We start from the raw sequence: 17,156 nt of genomic DNA on the forward strand, positions 1-17,156 counted from the left end.
AAAAGATTTATTAGCTGTCTTTAGCCTTCTGCAATGACTGTAGTCTTTCTTAAAAAAACTGATTGAAATATTTCCATTCGAAATTGTATTCCATATTTCGTAGACATACCATTGATCTGTACAAAGCTTACCACAGCCATCTCTTCACATTACTCTAGTTTGTCCCCAATTTCTAAACAATATCCCTTAGGCCCAGCTGTTTTTCCACCCTAATGTTATATCGTTTGGCGTAATGGTAATTCATTTGTATGTAACTAACAAATAAACAAACCACTGCAATGAACGTCCAATGTAAATCTCAATTTTCGTTATAACTCCATTTTCAAAAAACATGTATTGATCACTCTTTGCACTTAATCCATAGAGCGTAACTTAGAAATATCAATATTTTTCTTTCAAAATGCTGGTATGCTTATCTTAATCTTATGAGAGCTACCATACACAGAAGGGTCAAGTACATCATACTTTGATCCTGGTTATAAGAGTAAAACAACTTGGTCTTATGTTGTCTTCCTAGCTTTTTTTTTTTTTGTTTTCAGTTCTAAAATTGAACCAAAGTATTGCTCTTTGACCGTCAAAGTACGTCATATTCTGCTGAAAATTGTTATTCTTCATTTTTCTTTTCAAGTCAATGTTTTTTTTTCTTCTTTACCTTCTAATTTTGCTACGATCGACTACCTTCACTTTATCTTCTTTGGTAATTATTCCTATATCTTTTAATGCAGCATTTGTTACAATTGAAGCTGATCTATCGGACAGGGGTATATACAGACTACCACATTAGGGAGAGGGATCATGCTGAAAATTGAGCCTCCCCCCCCCCCCACACACACACATTAACGAACATACGGTCTTGGATACGAACAATTTCTGGAACTGCTTGGATGTCAATAAAAATCATCAAATCGGCCAGGAATAAGGCACTTAGTACAGCACAAACATCAGTAATTATTCTCATAAGCAATAAAAAGAAGAAATATTTCAGATATTTAATTTAAAAAATAATAAATGGAAAAAATTACTGAAATGTTTTTTTTTTCCTTTCAAGTTGTTTACATGTAAAAACAATGTCTTCATTTACATTTGAAGTAATAATTCAGAGTTAAGAAAGAATACAGTCATTGCAGAAAGTTAACAACAGCTAATAGAACTTTTCGGTCATATATTTCAAGAAAATGCCCATTAGAGAATGAAAATTTCAACAGAATATGTTATTAAAGTATACTCTATTATATTGGACCTAATACATCGTGTATTATTGGAAGTGAATACTTTTACAGTGTAATAGAATAATGTATAGAATAGAACAGAATAACATTATATTGGTCAATTCTGGCCAACAATAGAAAATGTGTGAGAGAACTGAGCCCTCAAGAGCTCTAAAGGAGAAAAAAGACTAAACTCGATAACTATGTTTAAGAATTCAAGATTACTTCAATAAATTTCAATGGAATTCAGCTGCACTTTTAAAAATTGACGAATTCTAAAAACAGCCTCTTCATTTACATTTGAAGTTATAACTTAATAGTTTGAAATAATTTAAACTAAATGGAACATTTTAAATAAGAAATACAACAAACTAGAGCAAAGAACCCTGTTGATATCGGTGAACGCAAAGAAAGGACAAACCAGAGCTGAGACAGCAAATGTGATGTGCGCTCTTGATGCACATTTGAAGACCAATTCACAATTACTCCTAGATCATTCAACTAACTATACATTAAGTATTTGTTTCTCCACAGTTTAATTTCAACCATTCATAGATTCAAATGGGAGATAATTATATTTTATCATGTCATTTTCGCGAGTTTGTTGAAAAATGAAGCTAAATACGTGAAATTGAGCCTCAAATGGGCAGCTAAAGATATTGTTTGATTCAGATAAAATTTTGTATGATAAATAAGCGTGGTAAGAGGCAACTTTTCCACATACAGGCTAAACGAATTTCTCAATTTCGTTTTTTTCACTCCACCCTACTGTTTAGTTTTATAATGATTAGATATTTCTTTAAGAGTGGTTGCAATAATTTCTTAGAATTCTGATGTTAACTATTACTGGAAGTAAAGTATTTGTTTTAGATTTCCTATAATATTTCTTTGCAGATAATTTAATATACTATCTTTACTGAAAAAAATTAGCATCTTTTCAAAATATATTTTGAATGAACAGCTTAAAACGTTTTAAACGCTCCATTTTATTTTATATGTAATAGTTTTCAAGTAAGACAAAGAAAAGAAACTATTATCATAGGTCATGTAAATCAGGGAAATTTCGTGAACTTAATTCTTTGAAAAGTTTAAGTCTTTTTCAAAACTCCTGTCGCCTCCCTGTTCTTCATTAGTAAGTGTTAAAGTTATAAGAAAAATCTTTTTGCATTTGATTAATGAAATTTTGTTAAACCTCTTCCTTTTTTTTTCAAACTAGTGTTTTAAAACAGATTTCTTTCCTTTCTTGTCAAGTGAATTCTATTTCTTGACATGTTGTTCTCCCCCCCCCCCCCCCCCCCCCCGAGTTTTTCGTTGACATGAATTTTGAGAAATCATTTACTTTATTTATAGGATAGAGAATTAAGAGCGTTCAGAGAAAGTTTGAAGCATGAATTGAAGCTGCTAAAGCATGAAATTGATTTATTGCCCAAAGATAAAAGAAAAGACACTTTCAAAGAAAGAAAAGAGCAACTTGATGTTGAGCATTCTGAAAAAGTTTGTAATATTAGAATGTTACTTTTGAAGTATTGTCTAAAAAAATATTCTGAATTATTTATTTACATCTTTTTCAGGTGCACTATTTTTTAATCGATTGTTTTATATTACTTTAACAACTTTTTAAACTTTTATCAGCTGCATTTTTACTTATCTTTACTTTGTAATATAACTGTTTTGTACACTTCCTTGTATTTGCAGAGCTGCTAACTGTTACGAAAAAATTGTAATTTCTACGAACTACAGCCTTGAACTACAACGCTAGGAAAACATTTCTGAAACTTAAGTTCTTTTTTTTTTCTTTTTTGTTATTTCAAGAAAAATTTAAAGCATTAACTTAAAATATCCATACTGTAATAATTTACAATATATTGCTTTTGTCCTTAGTAATGTTCCAATTTTTTGTTTTGAAATAAACAAATTGAATTTATCATAATAAATGTAAACAATAAAAATAAAGAATGAAATATTTTTTTCAAAATAAACTGCTACTTTTCCTATTGTCAGGTCTGCCACTGATCTTCGCAACTAAAAATAGTTCCTTTAGTAGCCTGCAATGTGAAAAATAATCTCTAAAATAGTAGTGAGATGCAGAAAAGAAATTCCAGACTTTGGTGCAGCTCTTTTAAGGAACAAGTATCAACACTTTCTGGTATAATTTCTTATAGTTTGACTGTTAATTAAAAACATCAGTAAAAGACTAGAATTGCTGCATTCCCGACATTTCCTATTGCATGAAAATTAGTGCTGGTTTTCAAAAAATGAATGTAATAATGCTGCAAGGAAATTAAAAAGCAACATTTTTCTTTGACGTTCAATCAGAATGCAAACAGTTAATAAAAATAGTAGTAGTGGAAACAAACTTCTCACAAAAATCAGGATGACAAAAATGAAACTTTTTATACAAAAATATGAACATCACAAATTTCTGATCATGATTATGTTTTTATTTTCCTACTTTTTAAAATGCTATTTTTGAAAAAATAAATGTGGTAAAACGTTCCTGTTTCCTCCCCAGAAAGTAGGAGGTAAACTTATAAGCAAATTTTCAATTTTTTTGCCCTAAAGGACAAAAAGAAGACAGTTTTTATGTATTTGAGTCGCTTTTTCACTTAAATAGTTGGCGCTTTTTACAATTGATTGGAAAATAGTAGTTTTTGGCCTTATTTTGGATAATATAGTCAGTCACCATATTCGCCTTTGCTTCAAAATAAAACCTTTAGTCGCCAGTGGCAGATCTGTATTGAAAATTTGAATATTAACTATTCATTGTGTCTGTAACATTTGTTATTAAATTTGCCGTGCCCCCCCCCCCTTCTCAAAACTTTGCTTCTGATTTGGATTTTTAAAAATTGGCAGCTATGTATTTGTATTACTAATATTTCTTGAATTCACATCTACATTTTCCCCTCCTTTTTATTCTGAAAGAATTTAGAAGAAAAGTTATTATAGGGAAATTAGCAGCATGTGATCAAAAGATTTTATCTTTTTATTTTTTGCATTTATTTTTAGTTTTACTTAATGTTCCTTGTTTTCTTTATCTATTAGTAATTGTGTTTCATAATAATTTGTTAGCTTTTTATTCCTCAAAGTTTATCTCCTTTTTTTCTTGAAAGATTTTTTGTAATATTAAAGTCAGACATAACTCTACTCTAATGTGACAAAATGTATCATTTGATATGCTTGATTAGTAGGCTTGCTTTATTGTAAAACTGGGAGTTTTCCCTACTCTAGTGATAGATTTTTTGCTTGATTCTTTAAAAATTCTTATCGTACAGTGATGCACCGTTTATATGTTTCCCTTTTTTATGTTGATTAAATTTTCCATGCAAAGTCTAATACACATTAACTTATACCTATTATACGTTTTTTTCATTTGTACGCTTTTTTTATACAGTCCCTTCAAAAACATATAAGCAGTGCTTCACTGTATATGTATTGAGTGAGATGGGCATAGAAGCAAATCTTCAAACACTATGATAATTTTGAATGGAAAGCCATAGAATAAACTCCAAACTTAACAAAATTACAAACAAATTAACCCATTAATGCCTTTTTTTTCTTCATGCAAACTTTATTCACTATACTGCCGTTAAAAGGCAAAAGGCAGTATCTTCAAGTTTTTTCATTTCTTTTCATTTTTGTCATCTGTTGTACTTTAGCTGCTTTATTGTACAAACTTGTTTATTTATTTACTGCTGAAAATAAAGTACAAAAAAATATGTCACGTTCCAACATTTCCCTATCGTTAATATGGAATTTAAAATGTATTTCTGCAAATATCTCAAAAACTCATTTTCGTAGATACTGTCCTTTACCCTCCTATGGCAGTGTAAATCACATAGATTCGCAGATAATGGTTTTGTTTGATTTCATCTTTCTAAAAACCAGGGTTGGTAAAAAAAAACGTTTTTTTTTTTCAAAAAAAAACCAAAAAAACCCGTTTTTTTTTTGGTTTAAACCAGGTTATTTTGGTTTAAACCGGGCTTCTTTGTTTTAAATACTAATTGCGAGAAAAACAATTAATTTTCGGAAGGTAATTAAGGTTCCATGTAATTAACAGTTATTCAATAGTCACATTATGCCTAATTTCTTGATTAATTAAAGAGATAAGAACAAAATCTAGTAACTAAATTAAATAATTAAAATAGCTTTCTGAGGGGAAATATTGATTGAAATGTTTGACTTGATTAACATATTAGTATGCATCTATATATAGACCCTTTATGATACAAAATACTTCAAGAAGTGGTTGTGATGCGGGTTAAGATAAAATATAATGAAGATCCAAGAAAAAAACTTTATAAAACCAACGTAATATGAATAATTATCGAATAAAGGTAAAAGTTATATTTTTAAGCATAATCTTTTCAAAAAAACAATTTTCATATTTTTTCTTTCTGATCTTACATAATGCTGATTTTTATATACACAATGTCGCAAATATTGAAGTAAAGCAAAATGTACAGCAGTACATGATTGAACAGTCAAAAAATCGATTGCTGTCGTACTGACAAAGTTTAAAAAAAAAGTGCTGCTCTATATTCGACTCTGTTCTTATTTTGCAAAGACTTGGAAAAGATATCGACTATCGCTAAAACAAAGAACCAAATCAAAAATACAAAAATTGGTGTAACATGGCTTAAATTACAGCTTATTTACTGGCATACATGTTGCATCCAGCATTGAAGTTTAAAAAATATTAAATGGAAACTCTTTAGAACAAATAAATGTGTAGCAAATTCTATTTCAAGAAAAAATTTTTGCCAAAAACGTTATGTAAGTGAAGTATAAACTTTTTTTTTTTAAATTTGATTCAAAAAATATTATTTGTGTTCACCTGCAGAACAAATCTTAATTTTTAGGCGCAAACAATTAAGTTAGACTGTTAATTACCTTACAAGTCAAAGTTAAAATTAAAGGAAAGTGCAAATAAATGGGCAAAAATGTCACACCCCTGCAGCAGGAGTGAGCAATATAATGGATTGCATCTACAATAAAAGATTCAATCCTTAGTAAATCTTAACTAATAATGCAAATTAAGCATAATGATGGAAGTTGACTGAAATCTGCTTTATGGCACATATATGAAATAAAAAAATATATTAATATTTTTTTTCAATTAAAGCTTGTAATACATTTTGAAGAAGCAACTTTGCAATTTTAGTATTTATCTCTGCAACTTAGCTAGGAACTTAGCATAAATGGAATTTTACATTTTTCAATATGTGTGGGGAAATCAATGTAAACCTGCAAAATGGATTTTTTTTTTTTTTTTTTTTTTGGCTTTTTTTAAAAAAAAACATTTTTTAAAAAAAACGCACGGTTTTTTTTTAAAAAACCAATTGGTTTAAACCATGATTTAAACCATGGTTTAAACCAACATGGTTTAAACCAAACAACCCTGCTAAAAACCACTTAAAAAGCCTAGGTTTCTTGTGGCACCATTTGTAAGTAAAATCATACAATTTTATGCTTTTGCAGTTACAGGCGTCCCTCGTATAACGTACTTCTACAACACGGTTTCAATATTACACAGTACCGAATGTGCGATAATTATAATACGGTTTCGATATTACACGGTACAAAACTTGAATTTAATACTTTATTGTTTTTATGTATCTCAAATGTTACATTTATAAAATATGGAATTTTATTTTTGTTTAATACATTCTGTTAATGGTTGATAGCTGTAATAAGTTTTTTTTTTTGTGTTTTTGATACTTGGTTTCGATATAACACGGTACACATCCCTTGATTTACATTATTACTAAGTCTGGTATTACACGGTTTCGATACTACACGGAACGAATTAACCGTGTTATAGGGGGGACACACACACCCCTGTAATCAAAATGTTTTTAGCATAATCATTGCTGATACTAAATGAAGCTTCTAGGCTTTGATGAGTTATGCACATAAAAGTATAAAAATAACATCTATTTACAAAATTCGTAATAGTATCATACAACACTTAGATAAGCCTAAATTAACACACCTGAAAAACTGCCTAATAATGCTTGTATTTATATGAACATCAATTCCTTAAATGTTCTTCTATAGTTATATACTAAAATTAATATGTTTTCCCACTGAATAGTGATTTTAGATTAAAGTTTGTCAGCAATCTTCTGTTACACACCATATGCAAAATGCAGTGAATATATGCTGCTTCGGTATGTAAACATTTAACTTGGTTCCTGTTTCTCAAGCTAATATCTCAACACTTGCATCCAAAGAAGAACTAACAGTATTCATTAAAAATAGAAAATGGATATTTTTCAATGTGTTCCCACATTACCCAATGGGCCCACTTTACCTTATTTGCTTGCCTTTATTAGCTTCATAAATTCTAAGTATCTTGTATGAGCAAGAGCATGTTATATTGTATCTACAATCCTCAAGTACTCAAAAACTCCTTAATTTTTATTTTTTAAATGAAACTCCCTAAAGGAACTTAGTTTTACAGTTGATGGGGGCATGGAATAGAAGAATTCAAGCAGTCTTGAACTTGTCATTTGAACTCAATTTTAGTTTCACTTTTCATTTTAAATGTTTCAGATTCATGGATAATTGCATATAAAAACAACTAAATAGCTGCATCATTGCAACTATTTTTCATTTCACTTGATTACATATTATTAATTTGGGTAAACAATGCTTTATAATCTTACTATGTTAAATTTTTAATTCTTTTTGTAGGAGATTGCCTTTCTGAAAAAACTTAATGAAAATCATGAACTTTCCATGAAAAGACTTAGTGACAGTTACAGTGCTAAGATTTGTCTCTTAGAACGTCAGTTTTTGCAGCAAAAACAACAACTTCTTAGAGGTATAATATTTTCAGTTGTATCTTTTTTGCTAACTTAATTTTTGTAATTATGATAATTTTTCTTCAATCAACTTCATTCTATGTGTACTATTTGTTTTTGTTTAAATAAAAGTCATTGCATGTAACAATTTGCCTGTAAAATATAGTTCTTGGTGTAAATAACTATATTTTGTTAAGCAAAGGACTCTGTCTCTTACACATGCTTTGAAACTCCAAATAAGAATTCCTTTAAATCTTGATGAAATTCAAGTGAATGCTGGATTGAGTACTTAAGTGCTAAAACAAAATAACTGCTGATTAAACATCCTCATCATGATTAGTTGAAGTATGTAGGGATACATCAAACTTTCACCTGCAATGCTTTTCCATGGAGAGCAGCACATGTCTCTTCTTGTTTACTTTAGTACAAAATGGAAGTCACCAAGATTTTTTTTTCTGAACTCTGCAACTGAGAATCAGTTATGTCTCAAATGAAATCTCGTTTTATTTCTCTCATTCGGGAAACTATAAGATTGTAATGCTTTTGCTGTTTGCTTGTTATTAATAGAATTAAAATTAGGGAACAAATTTATCATTACAGAAATGATTACTGGCAGCAGCATCAAATATGCATCATTTAGGACCTATAAGGTTTTTGCAATAAACTTCAGTGATAAAATGAGTCCTGCACATCTTTTTGTTGACGATGGAAACATAAAACTTCTGTTTCGAGCCTTTCTAGTTGTAATTTCTCATTTTCCTGAACTGCTGTCTTCTCTTCTTCTGGGGTGGTTCTTAATTTACTCAGCTGGGGATTCCACTGCTCCTTTTAATGGTTTTGCAGTTCTCTTTCATGTGGCCTAGCTTGCCACATCTGAAACATATTATCTTCTTCTTCAGGAAAACTCTATTTGCATCTACTAAATTAGAACCTTCGTGTTTTAACTTTCTCCATTTGTAACAGTTCTGTAAGGATTATTATGAATTGAAAACTTTAAATGTAAATTTGTCATTTTTAATTGAAAATTTGATATTTTCATAAAATATTCTTCAAATGTTGTTTTATTATGTAGTAATTATAAAAACTAGTGTTCGCCCAGTGGTCGAAATTCGACCATATTCATAAATGAATATTTGAGAAAACTTGCATGAGTTTAACTGTTTCCAACATTTTTATTTCTACTCTTACTCATGTTAACTGCATATCTGAAAACATACAATTTTTATACGGACACACAATACCACAGTAATAATTTATTCCAATTTTGCTTTTTATCTGTTAATCTCAAAATAAATGGATGAAAGGGGATATTTCGGTAATAGGGTCGTTTCCAAAAATTTAAAGTATTTTTTACTGAAAGAGGATGCCTCAAAACAAAGCTTTTAACCCTTTTTTAAATAGTTTGAAAAAATTTAATCGTTGCGCAGATTGAAATTAATTTTTGGCATCAAAAGCGATGAAATGCCACTTATTGATGCCATTAGCGCACAGCGCAAATTATCATAACCCGAAAACGCGGTTGAGAGCAAACCGTAAATACTTAGTGCGGCAATGGAGACGCACGCCAAAGTACATCACTTTCATAAAGACCATGCCTTATTTCCAAAATCAGATATTCAAAAAAGTTTTTTAAAAAAAACTGCAGAAAATAAAAGTTTTTTCTGGCTCAATTTTTTTTTCTTATTCTATCTATTTCATTGCTTAAAAGTAGTGCTTTTGATTGAAGGAAACAACCACATTGAGAAATTGGTGTGGTCGATAAATTGCTGGCTTGAATAATTTTATTTTAGATATGTTGCTTTGTGCTAACCCTAGGCAAATAAATATTTCCCTACACTTTGTTTACGTATGCAAAGGAAAAACATTTTTCGCGCTGGCATTGGAAACAAAAAAATTGACGCCAATGGATAAAAATCACCAATTATCCAATTTTTGAAATCTTTCCGTATGAAATGAAGCATCAAAACTCAATTTATACGTAAAACTTCTGTGTGAACAATGTTACTTATAAAACGTCAACATTATTAAGTTGCTTCTTCGTCATTAGAAATATAAATTCCCAAGTATCAAATGAACGAACTCTACTCGTGTCAACATATAACTGTCCATTCAAAAACACTGGGAGTCGTAATAATAGTACAATTTTCAAAAAAGGTCGACTTTGTGATTTGTTTATGGTTAAGAACGGTGAATAGCTAATGTCACACTTTTCAACATTTTCGACCCTCTCCCCTCCTTTGTCACAATGTTTTTCACTTCACTATACCCCCTGTTCCCTTTGTTACATGTCATGCTGTTTTTCATAAACGTTCCTATTTAAAAAAAAGGCTTGTTGTCACATTCTCCCCATTGTATGCTCCTCTTGTCATGTCTTTCCTCTCCCTTGTCACAAACTGTTACTATTTCGTGAACCCCACCTTAAAGCAGGACTTCATTCGTGGACAACCCCTATTTTTGACAACCGTATGCAAATATACATTTCTCTACTCTTTGTGTTCGTCTGCAAAGTAAAAACATTTCTCGAGCTGCAATTGGTGCCAAAAATTTGACGCCAATAGATGAAGAGGGCCCGCCAATTTAACAATTATTGAAATCTTCCCGAGTGAAATGATCCTGCAAAACTCAGATTATACGTAAAACTTCTGCATGAACAATGCTTCTTTTAATAAGTTTAATATTATTGAGTAAGTTGCCTTGACCTCTGCTGTTAGAATTATTAAATTCCAAACGGTCAAATGAACGAATCCTATTTGCTACATTAAAAATTGTCCATTCATTAACACTGGACGTCGCAATAATAGTGTTATTTAAAAAAAAAGTAGTGTCTGTGATTTGTTTACGGTTTAGGGGAAAACTGACAAATGCACCTTTCAAAATTTTTGATCTCTCTCCCCTTTGTCGCAAAGTTTCACATTTCACCATAACCCCTCTTCCCTTTGTCACATATCACACTGTTTTTCATAAACGTTCTTATCCAAAAAAAAAATGAAGCTAGATGTCCCATTCTCCGCATTGTATGTTCCTCTTGTCATTTATTTCCTCCGCCTTGTTATGAACGGTTACAATTTAATGAACCCCACCTTAAAGAGGGACTTCATTCGTAGTCAGTTCCTTGCAAATAGACATTTCTGTACTCGTTTTTTACGAATGCAAAAGAAAAATATTTCTCGTCTTAGCATTATTGCCAAAATGGATAAAGTTTGCCAATTTCACAATTATGGAAGTCGTTCTGAATGAAATGATGCCACAAAACTTCCTTAATACGTGAAACTTCTGTACAAACAATATTTTTTTTTAAAGTAGGCATGATCTTGCCGTTAAATATAAAATTTCCAACAGTCAAATGAACGATCTCTACTCACGGAAACATGTAACTGTCCATGCAAAAGCACTGGACGTCGTAATAATACGCCAACTTTATCAAAAGTTTTACCTTGAGATCTCTTTGTGGTAATAGCAAATTCAGGGATTATTGAGAGCTGGAACTGAAAGTCATCCCTCACTCCCTAAAATAATTTATTTAAATATTAAAATCGCAAAAACATAATCAAGATGAAAATATTTTAAATGTTCGGTATACCCAAAACGCCTCATTAATAAAAACAAATGCAAGTATTTCATTTCTTTATGCTCAAGCGAGAATTGGCAACACCACAATATTATCCAGTAATTTCTTCACGCTAACTGTGTCGTGTGAAAAAGCAAATAAAAATGAATTTTCACTAACTTTTAATTGCTTCTAGCGCTTCTAGCGGGTTGGCGCTTATGCTCGGTAAAACCAGGTTGAACGTGTTTCAAAGTATTTTGCACGAGCTTTCCAACCATACCAAGCTCGAAGCATTAAAATGCATTTTTCGTGTAGAAAGAGCTGTTTAAAAAACCAATTAAAACTTAATGTTTCATGCTTCCAACAATGAATTTCAACAATGGAAAAGAGATAAAATTAAATTTTTTGAGTTTCGCACACTAAAAAACGCTTATAACTTTTTTTCTAGTAGATTTAGGTTATTGGACCTTGGGCGCTCTGACCCTTTCTTCGTTAGGAGTATTTTTTAAAGACCTTTCCAGCCATATCAAATTCGAAAAAAATGGACCATCCGTTCTCGTAGAAAGAGCCATTTAGGACGAAAATGCGCTTTTAATTAATATCTCCGTTAATTAGCGTTCGATTTCTAAAAATTTTGTTGATGACACTAAAACTCGGTAATAGCTACTAAACAAAAAAAGAATGAAGGAAATCGGTTCACGAACAGAGGAGGAATCGGTACCGAAAGTGCTCTTTTTTTGGATTGAATTAACTTCTCTCTCCTCTAAAAAATAATTGGTGCATGATAAGGACTTTCTTGCTTTAAATTTGAGTTTATGTTAAAAATACCCCACAAATATTCATACTTTGGAGGCAGCATCTAAACACATTACTAATCTTGAAAATTAGTTCAAATAAAATACAAATGAAAATAGTTGAAAAGAATTTAAAACTGCTTGCCTAGAAATTATAAGCAAGACAGAAATATAGAAATGGTTGAAACAGCAATTATTCAAAATTGTTATTTAATGCATAGGCACATGTGGTAAGAAAATCACAATGTGTCAGACAAGAAGGAGTTATTTTTATTGAACTGAAAGAACTCCAAAAGTATTAAAATACTAGCAATTTACGGTGGCTACATTCGCGACCTGCAGCATTGCATGTATTAATGATGTCATATCTGCTTAGTGTTAACGGACTTGGACTGAAGAGCTATCACCACGTTGACGTAATTTTTGATAACTATTTTGAAGCCTTATTTGGTGAGAAATTGCCAAATTTCACTTAGTTTGGTACTGTCATGTGACCATCTTCATTTTCACGACACCCAACAACTAATCAGTAGCGGCAATTAGCTAGACATGCAAGCATAAATAAATAGATGATATTGGAGTTTAATTTTAGACAAAGCTAAATTAGACAAAGCCTTGTAAATTTTTCTGCATTTTCAAGATAAACATAATCTTCAGATACTTTTTTTTTTTTGAATTTTAGAGTTTTCAAATTTTAATTGTTTGCTGCATTCATTTTGAATCAACGGGGTTTATATAAATGGATGAGAAATTGCCTTAATTGGAAAAAAAAATATTTCTGGAGGAACTCAACTTGGGGTTTTAAAGAAAAGGTATTTTGAAGCCAATTTACATTCTAGAATTGTAAATACCATTTTACAATAAAAAATAATCACTTTGTACCTCAGATCCCCTCCTCCATCCCCAACTACAGCACTGGATGAGGAAAATTTTAATGTGGCTACGTATCCAGTTTTTTTTTTTTTTAATGAAAGAAGGCTTTCATACAGTGAATAAATATTTTATTAAGTTTTATACTGTCCATTCTAGTCCAATACCTTTTGCTCTTTTCTGGCAGAAGCATAATTCCACACACGTGAAATGTTTGTTCTTTCCTGGCAAAAAATGATCCAAGTGATTTTTGTCCTCACTTGAAGTAAAGGTACTTTCCTAAAAAACGTTTTGTATAGACAAACAAATAAGAATGGGAAGGTACCAATTGTAGCGAATATTTTGGGTCATGCAGTATATGTCATTCAAGCTGTAAAATCTTTTGGTGAGTTACCAAACTTGTATGAGGGGTCACATTATCTTGGAGGAACTCAACACCTTTTCTGTTGATCAGTTCAGGCCTTTTTCTGTTCAAATGAATCATTCAGTTTGTCGAATTAATGACAGTACACTTTAGAACTGATCGTGTTGTATGGTAGAAGCTCAAAAAAATACATCAGTTTGAAATCCCATTCATCACTTTTTCATTGTTTTTATATTGGCTTTCAAAATGCTTTTGAGCAGGTTCATCTTTTTTACTCCATGGTCTATTGCATTTGATATTGTTATAGACAACCCATATTTTTTTCCAGCGATGATATGCTTCAAAAATGGATCATTCTTGACATTTGAAAAGCAAAACATAGACATGAATGCCATAACAGAAATTTCTTTCTATGAGAATATGAGGAGCTCATACGTTTAGTTTTGAGGTTGAATCTAGGCCTTTCAAGTGGTCATAAACAGTTGAATGGAATAAATTTAACCTCTTAGTAGTCTTACCAGTTGTTATTCACTGCTTTGCGTGAATTAGCACCTTTATTATTTCTTTATCAGCTTTAACTCTTTCCAGAACGTGGTGCATCTTCAACTTCAAAACTGCTGGATCGAAATTTTGCAAACCAGTTTTGGCACTGGTGTACTGTCAGTACATCTTCTCTATGCGCATGAATCCCCCCCCCCCCATTACTTAAACATCATTTTTACCTTTTCAATAGTAACAGGGGTGAGATTTTTCCGGTTTTTGTTGGAATTCCGGCTTTTTCTGTTAGTTTTTAAAACATTTCCCCCTTTTTTGCCCCTTTCAGACCTTATTTTTCTCAGAAATCGGAAAAGAATACAATTTTTTTTTTTTCAATTTTTGGTTCCCCGATTTCTAATTCTTTCTATTTCTTCCCTCGAATCTTCATCCTCCATGATATCTGCCAAAAACATATGTTTTGGAATCATGCCAACGACGTCAAACACGTGCTGCGCCGAAGGTTGCATTCCTCGTTTGAGATTTCAATCTTTTTGCATCCTGCAAGTATTTCAATTATTTCTAATGTTGGGTGATTTTTTACTATATGTTACCTTATATATGCTTTTTTTTATTCTTCAGTTCAATATTATTTTTATTTCTTTAATTTATTTTAGAAAAAATGCTAAAGTCAATCAAAAATTGGCTTAGCACCCACAGTCTCAAATTTTATTGAAACTTGGCATGGTTACTTTTATTGTGTATTTAAGAAAGTGAAAAAAATATTTATGGTAAATCTAAAATGGTTTAGGTTTTAAGCCTGCTAAAAGTTTTGGGATTTCATGATTAAATGAGGCAGCTGCAAGTTGTTCTTTTGATTCCAAAATCGTATTAGGAAGTTTTCAAAAGTAAATTTTAAGTTCCAATGCAAGGAAAAAGATAACCAATCGTTTATATACACATTTTTTAAAATTTATTTTCAATTCTTACTATGTAAAGTATGTTCTACCATGTAAGAAAATTTTAGATTTTTCTCTCTGTTACAAATTTTTACTTTACAAACAGACCTAATTTTAAAATTTGTTCTCACTCGTTTAACACTATAAACTCAAATGTTTTTAATTAAAAAAAATTAATTTTTCTCTAAAAAATTTGCGTCAGCACTCGATGCTCTTCAGAGACAAACGACTCTTCCATGTGTTACAACAAATAGTATGCAGCCATTCAAAAAATGCTAGTTTGCATTTTGGTTTCTCAGAATGAAATGTTTACTATCAGAAAGCGTTATTTGTTTGTATTCTGTTCAAATGCTTGGTTTCAAACATAAGTATTTCTCTGTCTAATGTCAGAATGGGGAATGGGGTCCATCAAGTGTCTGTGATTTATTAGATTTCGTGAAAGAAAATATAAACATGTGCTAGTAAGTGAAAAGGATACTCATTTTGAAGTGATTATTTCTAGTTTCAATTCCATTTCAAAATTGGATTTCATAGGAGATATTCTAGCTAGGAGTTTTACTTTTAGATTCTTTTGTGTAGCCATTCTGAACATGTTATCTTTCTGAGGAGAAAATATCTAAATTTAGGATCAATCTTTTGGGACCGGCAGTGAAACAACTATAAATTATTGGAGTTCTTCATACAGTAGTTACTTTCCAAAATCATACGCTGAAAAAGAAGGCTAATAACTTAAACAGAGATGTGTAGTTTGCTGAAAGTACGATAAAAGATGTAACACTACCTATGAGTGTAAAATGCTCAATGCGTATTGATCCATGCTTTGAAATTGTTCATGCGACTTTTAACCCTTACAGGCGCGGGTCATTAAAATTTTAGAAATATAATAAAAAAACACAATGGATGGGATAAATTGGTTATCTGGACATAGATTTTACAGTCAAAAATTTTTTTAATTCACCCCCTCCAGCTGGGGGTTCCCTGTTTGTGACCACCGCCCTCCTAGAGCAGAAATTGTTTTCTGAAGTGGTTATGTTTACCTCGTATGACAATTGGAGTAATTTCAAATATTTTAAGCTCTTAAGCATTTTTATTAATTATTTCAGTAATTTATGCCATTAAGAATATTTAGAACACAAAATCCAATATTTTTACTATAAAAATTCCAAGATAAAGATGAAGTAAAATTCAAGAAAGTTCATATAGATTATATAAAATTATCCAAATAAGCAACTTAAAATGTTAAAATTATTTTTGGCACATTGTTCTTGCTTTATGTGCATTCTTTTTGTGCTATAAAATATTAAATGAAAAAATACGACTGTATAAATACCATTTACAGAAAAAATAATATCAAAGCTGAGAATAAAAAAATATACAACTGTCTGGTAGGAAAAACAGATCTCAAATGTGTGCAGTCATGGGCCTTCAAATTCACCTGTTCTGGGTCAAGAACCCAAAATAAATAGACAAAAGCCCATCGAAAACTTCTTTTGGGTCCCCCTTCTCTGAAATGTATCAAATTACATCTTTCACCCACAACAGTGAGATCAATGCTCTAGAAGGGCGGTGTCCACATTTGGGGACACCTGGAAAGAAACTTTGTTTATGCATTCAAAAATGAACTCGAATCTTTTGCAACATTATGATTGATTAGCTCAGGATTCCTGAGGGAAAATGGTTGACTAATTTAGTTTATGGTGTAAATTTTAAAATCTTGAAAAAAATATTGTATTTGAGCTTGAAAATCGAGGTATTTTAAACAAAAAATTAAGCCAACAAAAAGTCATATTTAATAGTTCTGCCATCTGTGTGCATTAAAGAGAAATAAAAGCAATTAATGCAGCGATTTTTGGAGTTTTAAAGAAAAAACTTCTTTTTAATGAAATTTTTAAAATTGGTGTCCTTTTTTTACCACCGCGCCGGAAAGGGTTAAATATTAATTGTTACAATATTCTTCAAGTATTTCATAATATTAACCCAAAAAATTTTCCTGTTTTGTACAAAATATATTGTTTAATTTTGGTGCTTTTAGTTATAGTATAAAACAATCTATTTTGTATTTTTATTGTTAAATATCAATTATTTTCATTTTTTTTCTTTTTATGATTGAAATTGTGATATATTTTATCATATA

General features: G+C 30.7%; 1 protein-coding gene across 1 annotated transcript in view; it reads left to right on the forward strand.

Annotated features, from left to right (window-relative positions):
• LOC129219010 (serine/threonine-protein kinase 10-like) overlaps positions 1-17,156 on the forward strand; it is a 131,926-nt gene that overhangs the window by 91,826 nt on the left and 22,944 nt on the right. Inside the window, exons 18-19 of the mRNA XM_054853330.1 lie at positions 2,559-2,702; positions 7,905-8,034. Coding sequence (XP_054709305.1) covers positions 2,559-2,702; positions 7,905-8,034 — 274 coding nt within the window. The remainder of the gene's footprint in view (positions 1-2,558; positions 2,703-7,904; positions 8,035-17,156) is intronic.

The sequence above is a fragment of the Uloborus diversus genome, chromosome 3, assembly GCF_026930045.1.
Source record: "Uloborus diversus isolate 005 chromosome 3, Udiv.v.3.1, whole genome shotgun sequence".
NCBI classification, from domain to species: Eukaryota; Metazoa; Arthropoda; class Arachnida; order Araneae; family Uloboridae; genus Uloborus; species Uloborus diversus.